The sequence below is a fragment of the Myotis brandtii genome, unplaced genomic scaffold (genome assembly GCF_000412655.1).
Source record: "Myotis brandtii unplaced genomic scaffold, ASM41265v1 scaffold165, whole genome shotgun sequence".
Taxonomy (NCBI): Eukaryota; Metazoa; Chordata; class Mammalia; order Chiroptera; family Vespertilionidae; genus Myotis; species Myotis brandtii.
In genome coordinates, this window is record NW_005356042.1 from 3368457 (window position 1) to 3377486 (window position 9030).

Genomic DNA, 9030 nt, shown 5'->3' on the forward strand with positions numbered 1-9030 from the left:
AAACTGTCTCAATTAGATTTTAATCATTAGAAGTTATTTCTCTTACTTACAGACATGTTTATTATTGTTGAAGTATTATTACCAGTATTTCCTAGTTATTTTAGGAATTCTTTTCAATGGAAGTATCACTCTAGCTATGGAGGTTTTTTGGATAAGGGTAATATTTATTAGATAATTTAATATACCTCGATGCCTTTGAAAAGCAGATTATAAATGAAACCAAAGCTAGGAATAGTCTTACATTAAATGTAAGTACTATTTGCAGGGAGAAAAATAGCTCACCTGCTTTCAGAACCTATGTCTTAGAAATATTAGATATTAAAGTTGACTTAGCTTAATCCACAGGTTTTAACTCCCATGACATTACTGGATGCTATTTTGTTCTTACTGAAGCCTACTCGAGCAGCTTCTATTTCTGCTATGGCCATTTTCTTCCCTAACACTAATGTCACAATTACAAAGGATATATTCATGCTGCTACACATTTAAAAGTTTTTGGTAGGAAAGGAAAAAATGCAAAATGCAGATCTTCTGTTGATTGAGCTACAGTACTAAAATGACTTTGCCCAAATTGTTTTATTTTACACAAGTTTATTTTTCTAAAGGTATATAAACAATAAACAAAGTGAACATTCAATCAGATCTTAACTGCCAAGTATTATCTGTCCTGGAATTGTTCCATTAAGTTCCAGTCTATGCATCTTAAATTCAATAATCGTCATCTTCATCAGAGTCCATTACTTTTCTTCTGTTGAACTGGGAGGAGGGAGATTAAGCAAGTGTTATTACCTGTTTAATAAAGCACAACTCAGATTTTCTGAGAAGAAATATCTCTACCTACTACAGCAAGACATTTTTGTCTATCTTTAAAACAACTTAAAAGAGTTTTAGATATAAGGGGAGGGGGAACGATGAAACAAGAGCCTTAAAAATTAGACCCCTCAATATATGCAAGCCCTGCTCCCCAAACTTCCATGTGTTACAAAATGGAAATGTCTATGGGCTGAAACATATTTTGATACAGTAGGTGTATAGTCAACACATTTAAAATACCAATCTTTCTCTTCTGCCATATGCACTTGGGGAAACTTACTTTAACTGTGGTTTTCTTTTCTGTTTGTTGGCTTACTTTTTCAAGGATTTCTATTAAACCTTGTTCTGTTACCTAGGATAACCAAAAAGAAAAACAGTACTTTTTGTAAACAAAGAATTGACCTCAGGAGATTGAATCATTTTAGTCTTTCTGGGGTGTGGAGGTAGAGGTCAAGAGGGAAGAGAGGTGGGACAAGAGGTTGCAACTACCAGTTATAACTATAGGCATACCTCGTTTATTGTGCCTCCCATTATTGCACTTCACAGAACATGTTGCATATTTTACAAAATGAAGGCAAGACCCTCCAGCAAAAAGGTTATGACTAGCTTTATTGCAGTAGCCTGGAACCAACCTTGAAATATCTCCGAGGTATACCTGTATTAGTTTTTGTATTAGAATTTGCTCTGCTAGTCATTTGAGGAGGGGGGAAAGTATCCATCAATTAACATCCTCAGAAAAATCCAAAGTTTGCCCTAGCTGGTTTGGCTCAGTGGATAGAGCGTTGGCCTGTGAACTCAAGGGTCCTGGGTTCAATTCCAGTCAAGGGCACATGCCCAGGTTGTGGGCTCGATCCCTAGTAGGGGGTGTGCAGGAGGCAGCCGATCAATGATTCATTCTCATCATTGGTGTTTCTCTCTCCCCCTCTCCCTTCCTCTCTGATATCAATAAAAATATATTGTAATAAAAAAATAAAAATCCAAAGTAAACAGGTATTTAAGAACACCTTTATCACCCTAGCCGGTGGATAGAGCCGTCAGCCTGCAGACTGAAGGGTCCCGGTTCAATTCCGGTCAAGGGCACATGCCTGGGTGGCGTGCTTGATCCCCAGTAGGGGGCGTGCAAGAGGCAGCCGATCAATGATTCATTCTCATCATTGATGTTTCTCTCCCTGCCTCTCCCTTCCTCTCTGAAATCAATAATATATATTTTTTTAAAAAGAACACCTTTATCACCACTAGCAGACATAAACAGCCACCTATAACCCTCTATTGTGTCAATGAAAGAGACACACTGACTCTGCTCTTGAGACCCTGAGAAGCTTAAATGAAGCAGATAAGTCATTCAAAAAAGATGAACCAGTCATTGTCTCTTCCACACACCTTTCTTAGAGTAAGGGGTTCAGGGTAGGACTGATCCCTGCAGGCTGTGGTGGCAACAGAGGGCTTCCCAGTGCAGACGGGGTGCATCTGCATCCTGAAGGACAGTCTTGCAACACACATAATAACCAAAATTTTAGCACCTCCTCATTTGCAAAACAAGTTTAATGTCTACCTATACTAGTAGTGTATCAGTTTTTATTTTTTAAATTGATATCAGAGAAGAAGAGAGAGAAACATCAATTTTGTTGTTCCACTTATTTATGCATTCATGGTTGATCCTCATATGTGCCTTGTCCTGGAATTGAACCCGTGGGAATCAAACTGGCATCCTTGGCATATAGGGACGATGTTCCAAACAACTGACCTACCTGACTTAATTTGTATTATTGAGAAACCTTGTTTCCAGTATAGAAGCAATTTAAGCCAGCTAACCCTGATAATCATTGGGTCACACAGACACCAACAAGGTTCCACAACAATGTCAGGAAAGAAAAGCAGCAGAAGATCTTAGGAAAGGCAATTAGGATATCTTTTAGGATTGATGGTAGATCCAACTATTCTCACCTTTAAAAATTCCTTCCTTGAGGCCTGGCCAATGTGGCTCACTCAGTTGGTCGGGGCATCCTCCTATGCACCAAGAGGACTCAGGATTCCCAGTCAGAGCACATGCCTAGGTTGCCGGTTCAATCCCCAGTCTGGGTATGTATGGAAAGCAACCGGTTGATGATGTGTGTGTGTGTGTGTCTGTCTGTCTCTCTCTCTCTCTCTCAAAATTGATGAAAAATGTCCTCTCCTTGAAACAGTCAACAAGCCCTGGCTGGGTGACTCAGTTGGTTGAGTGTTGTCCCATACATCAAAAAGGTCACCTGTTGGATTCCAAGTCAGGGCACATACCCAAGTTGGGGGTTTGATCCCGTCAGGGTGCTTATGGAATGCAACCAATCAATGTATCTCTCTCACATCATTTTTTTTCTCTAAAGAAATCAATAAACACATATTTTTTTAAAAAGAGCCTTGGCCGATGTGGCTCAGTTGGTTGAGTGTCATCCATGCACCAAAAGGTATGATTCTATTTCTCTCTCACACTGATCTCTCTCTCTCCCTCTGTCTCCCTCCCTCCTCCTTCCTCTCTCTAAAAATCAATAAAATCATATTTAAACATAATTAAAAAATAGTCAACAAGATTTCTGTAACCAGAAGATGAAACTGGCCTTTTTAAAACTGATTTTTAGAGGGGGGGAAGAGGAGATGAGAGAGAGAGAGAGAGAGAGAGAGAGAGAGAGAGAGAAACAGTGATTTGTTGTTCCACTTATTATACAGTCAATGGTTGATTCTTGTATGTACCCTGACCAGGGATTGAACCCACAACCTTGACATATCAGGATGGTGCTCTAACCAACTGAGCTACCTGACCAGAGCGAAATTGACCTTTTGAAGACATGTTTGGATAAAGTAGACAACAACAGGTAAAACTACCTCAAGGCAGTCCTAAGCTTACCTTCCCATTTAGTTGTCCATATCTTGCCATCTGTATAAGGTAATTCTCTACTCCTTTAGTTTTTTCGGGTTTTACAAGTGCTAAGTTACTTACTAAAAAGAAAAAAAATACAAAAAAACGTCAAGACTAAATGCACTTATATTGTAACAAAAATAAGCACCAACATTTCCAAAGCACTTCACAGACTTATTTATGTCTTGAAATTAGCAAGGTAGGGGTGGCAGGAGGTATTGTTACCCTCTTAAAAATGAGGAAACTAAAGTTCAGCCATGTCAACCTCAGTCAAAGCCACACAGTAGTAGTGGCAGAGCCAAGATTAAATTTGGGTCCTCAGAGTCTAAGCCCATGCTTTTTTTTTTTTTTTTTTTAATTTTTCTTAAGCCCCATGCTTTTTAAAAATATATATGATTGCCCTCTGGAAAATATGTTACATATTACTACAGATATAATCAGTATCTATATAAGACTGCCTATTCTAAGCTAGGCTTCAAGAAGATACTAGTTCGCCGTAACTGGTTTGGCTCAGTGGATAGAGCGTTGGCCTGTGGACTGAAAGGTCCCAGGTTCGATTCCGGTCAAGGGCATGTACCTTGGTTGCGGGCACATCTCCAGTAGGGAGTGTGCAGGAGGCAGCTGACCGATGTTTCTCTCTCATCGATGTTTCTAACTCTCTATTTCTCTCCCTTCCTCTCTGTAAAAAATCAATAAAATATATTTTAAAAAAGAAGATACTAGTTCATTCCAATTGGTTCATTTGTTTTCTACATGGTTTTCTCTTCAGTTTTTAAATATGAAAAATTATTAACTAAAATGGAGAATACAATAAATCTCTCAAACCATAGATGGATAAATGGCGATGGAAAAAAATAAAATTAACTTAATTTTTTTTTAAATAAAGTTTTCTTTTTTGTTTTAATATATTTTTATTGATTTCAGAGAGGAAGGGAGGGAGACCCAGGAGAGAGAGATAGAAACATCAATGATGAGAATCATTGATTGGCTGTCTCCTACATGCCCTACATTGAGGATGGAGCCTGAAAATCGGGTGTGTGCCCTGACTGGGAATCGAACCGTGACCTCCTGGTTCATAGGTCCATGCTCAACCAGCCATGCCAGCCAGGCAAAATTAACTTAAAAAAAGAACTAAGCCTGGCCAGTGTGGTTCAGAGGTCGAGCGTCAACCCATGAACCAAGATCTGAACCCAGAGGTCACTGGTTCGACTCCCGGTCAGAGCACATGCCCATGTTGCGGGGCTCCATCCCCAGGAGGTGCGCTGGAGGCAGCTGATTAATGTTTCAATCTCTCTATCCCTCTCCCTCTAAAATCAATAAAAACATATTTGTTTTAAAAAGAACTCCAGCCCTAACCGGTTTGGCTCAGTGGATAGAGCGTCAGCCTGGGGACTCAAGGGTCCCAGGTTCGATTCCGGTCAAGGGCATGTACCTTGGTTGCGGGCACAACCCCAGTAGGGAGTGTGCAGGAGGCAGCTGATCAATGTTTCTAACTCTCTATCCCTCTCCCTTCCTCTCTGTAAAAAAATCAATAAAATATATTTTTTAAAAAAAGAACTCCAAAAATAAATAAATAAATAAGCCCCTCAATATCCTATCACATATGTCAACTATCAGCAACACTTTGTAATTGACTTAAGACTTGTTGTCTATATATTTTACCTAATAAGCACTTGGGAAATTATCTCCTTGATAGGAGAGAACCAAGCAGGTACATTTAATAATTTAAGTCCATTTCTTTAGGTTTACAAACTGCACATTTCTTACAAATATCTGTATTTTAAGTGTTTATAGGTTAAATATTTAATCTACCGATAGCAATAATTTCATATCTTCCCATTCAACTAACCCAAGCCAATTTTATGAAAATAACTTAAAAGAAACTGAAGATGCTTACACCGGGCCCGGGCTGACTGATCCAGAACTTGGGCTAAGATACTGTTTCTCATTTCTGCTTCTCTATAACAAAAAAAAGTCAAGCAAAATTAGAACTAAGCTGTCAGCATTCCTATTGAACAGACGAAAATGTAACTCACTTAATACATTTCCCAAGATGGAAGGGGACTGCATGCATAGATTGCACTATAGTAGGTGCTGTATGGATGGTAACAGCTATTATTACTGAAAAATCCACTCTTAAACCTACCAAGTTGAAAGATAAAACCTTACATTTTCATAATTCATGGTGGAGTTTCAGTTCAGCCATCATGACCAACATTTATTATGTATTTAGTGTGAGAGAAGTGCTAGAAATCTGTAGTGAGATTTCCAACAATTAAAGGACCAAATGATTAATCCGTGTAATTATCTTAAGAGATGAAGAAGCTGACACCCCCTTGCCAGTGTGGTTCAGTGATTGAGCGTTGACCAATGAACCAGGATTTCAAGGTTCAATTTCCAGTCAGGGCACATGCAAAAGGCAGCCAATCAATGATCCTCTTATCACTGATGTTTCTACCTCTCTCCTTCTCCCTCTCTCTGAAATCAATAAAAACATTAAAAAAGAACAATTAAAAAAAAAAGCTGAGATAGCTAGGGAAGTTATAAGTAGTTGTGGCCAAGCTAGAACCAAATCCCATATTTCAAGACTCTCAGTTCTACGTGTTTGGGTGAGGAGGGACAGTGAAATTATAACTCTGCAACTATCCTTATACTCCTACCTATACAAGTAGAAACTAGTTAATGTTCATAGGACAGTGGTTTCAAACTTTAGGTAGCAGCAAATATTTTTAAGTGAGTCCTTCAAGGAACTTAATACTCAACACAGACAGAAGCAGAAATTCTTTAATTGAACTGAGGGGGAGCTGGGGCTGGCTGTGCCACTACCTGCCCCATCGGAGGAGCCCTCGGGTTCATGGAACACAACTTGAAGCCCATTTCCATGGGCATTTCCTTATTGCACCTGAGTACTTCAATTCAACCCTGCAGTAAACTACTGTTACTATATTTCACTGAATCTAAGATACCACTGATTGTAAGATGGACCATAGTGTTATGTACTTCTAAGAACAAAAAAACACCCTAGATGAGGAGTCTAATAGGAGACCCCACACTCAAAGCTCGGGCATCAAAGAGCAACAACCACATACAAGGTAAACAAGAAATAAGCCTGCCATGCAGAAAGGGACTGCAAGTAAGGATGCATGCATCAAACTTGACCCTGAGTGAAGAAAAAAATTCCTTTGAGAATGTGTACGTCAAGCTTTAGTCATGCAAGTTTGCTGTCTGAATTCACACAATCAAGGTGGAGGGAGGGAGTGGGAACCCTAAGCATAGAATTTAATTTTAAGATGTCTCAGATCAGAAATGTAGCCAACTGGTAGCAGAAGCAAAAGTAAATCCTCTGGAAGAATCCAGGACAATAGTGACCGATTATGAAAATCACCCCAATTCCAGATATGTTAAAATGTGAAAAAAGGTCCATCTTATAATCAATGGAATTCACAGTTTCATTTTCTTCTTAGCACTATCCCAGGTGCTTACCAACTCTCTTCCCACTAAAATAAGCCATGTATGGGCAGGAACCTTCTCTGCCTTGCCTGTTTCCAAAGACCCACCATAGTGCCTGACCTAGAACAGGTGCTCAATAAATATTTGCTGAATGAGTTAAAAGGTGGCATGAGGGAGGGAGGGGGAAATGGGGAGTTGTTCAATAAGTATAGAGTTTCAGTTTTGCAAGATGAAAATGTTCTAGAGATCTGCTGCACACTAATGAGAATATAACATTATTCTCATACACTTACAAATGGTTATTACGGTAAATTTTATCTTATGTGTTCTTTCATCACAGTTAGAAAAAAGGTAGCATGATGGGATAACTAACCATTCAATAAACATGCCATGTGCTGGGATAAATTTAACAGTTAATATTTATCTAGCATTTACTAAATGCAAGGTACTGGACCTCTGTAACCCTCACAACATCCCTATGACGTAGTCCTAGTATCATACTCATTTTACGGCGATCACACTTTAGCAGAGAAACAAACATCAACCAGTAATTGTATTAACAAGGTAGTAAATGCTGTGAGATTCTATACATTTAAACTCTCAAATTAATAACAAATACCCCGATGGTTTATGAAAAATCACTATTCCAGGAGAAACTTAGATTAACACACTATTAAAATAACTAAAGTAAAAAAGCATATGGCGAAACCACCCTTCAGACCTCCAGCCCATACCTGTGCTTTGCTTCCTGTTGTGCTGCATCGCCAGGATCCTGAAAATATAATTTTATCTTTTAGTTGAGTAACTGCACAGAGGAAAAATACAAATTATTCTGTCCTGTTTCTGATAACTAACAGGCTCCTGCAGAGGTAGCAATCAACTTATTGCCAAATAATTAAAAGCTGGGCCTCCAAGAAGTCAGTGGGATAGTTTCCACTTACGAAGCCCCAGCCGGTTTGGCCCAGTGGACAGAGCATCGGCTGGGGACCCAGGGTCCCTGGCTGGATTCCGGTCAAGGGCACCTATCTCGGTTGCAGGAGGCAACCAATCGATGTGTTTCTCTCACATCCATATTTCACTCTCTTTCCCTCTCCCTAAAAATCAGTGGAAAAAATATCCTCGGGTGAAGATTAACAAAAAAAAGGTTGCAGGTTCGATTCCCAGTCAAGGGCACATAACCTAGGTTGCAGGTTTGATCCCAGGTCGGAGCCAAACATCAATGTTTTTCTCTCCCCAGCCCCTTCCTCTCGCTCTAAAATCAATAAAAGCATGTCCTCGGGTGAGGTTTAAAAGAAAAAAAAAGAATCAAGCAATGCACAAATAAGTGGAACAACAAAGTTGATGCTTCTCCCTCTCTAAAATCAATTAAAAAAATCAATTTTTAAAAATCAATATTTTGATAAGCTTCTAAAGTCACAATCTAATAGAATATTTTAGAATACAAACAACCATTAGGAAGGGGAGTCCCTGTACAATGGAACCGCATTTTATGGGGTAAGAATAATTTCGGGGGGGGAAGGGCCGCTGAGGATTCCAACGGCACCTCCTGGGAGACCATCGCGTTCCATCCCGTACCCAGCCTGCTCCCTCTCCTTCCTGCAGCCATTACTGGAGGATTTTATCTATGGGATGAGTGCCGAGAGCCTGGCTCCTCCCCGAGACCGTCACTCCGTCACAGGAGGTGGGATGCTCCCCGCTGTCCCCTCAGCACCGGGCACACAGCGGACCGGCAACAAACGCGGGTCGGTTGCTGGGGTCAGAATTCTAGGGAACAATCCCGCCGGAACCAGCAGCGGAAACAGGCTGGACCCCGAGGCTAAGGAGCGGAGACCCGAGGAGCTGGACATGCTCTTCGGGCCGACGCCGCCCGGCCAGGC

General features: G+C 40.2%; 1 protein-coding gene across 1 annotated transcript; it reads right to left on the reverse strand.

Moving 5' to 3' along the window:
* Window positions 1–557: 557 nt before the first annotated feature.
* PDCD5 (programmed cell death 5) lies at window positions 558–8711 on the reverse strand. Its single transcript, XM_014536784.1, has 6 exons — window positions 8697–8711; window positions 7888–7943; window positions 5601–5662; window positions 3692–3783; window positions 1094–1165; window positions 558–756 (listed from the first exon to the last, which is right to left on the reverse strand). Exons 1-6 carry the CDS (start codon window positions 8709–8711, stop codon window positions 709–711), a joined length of 345 nt encoding a protein of 114 aa, XP_014392270.1. The 3' UTR covers window positions 558–708.
* Between the last annotated feature and the right edge of the window lie 319 nt (window positions 8712–9030).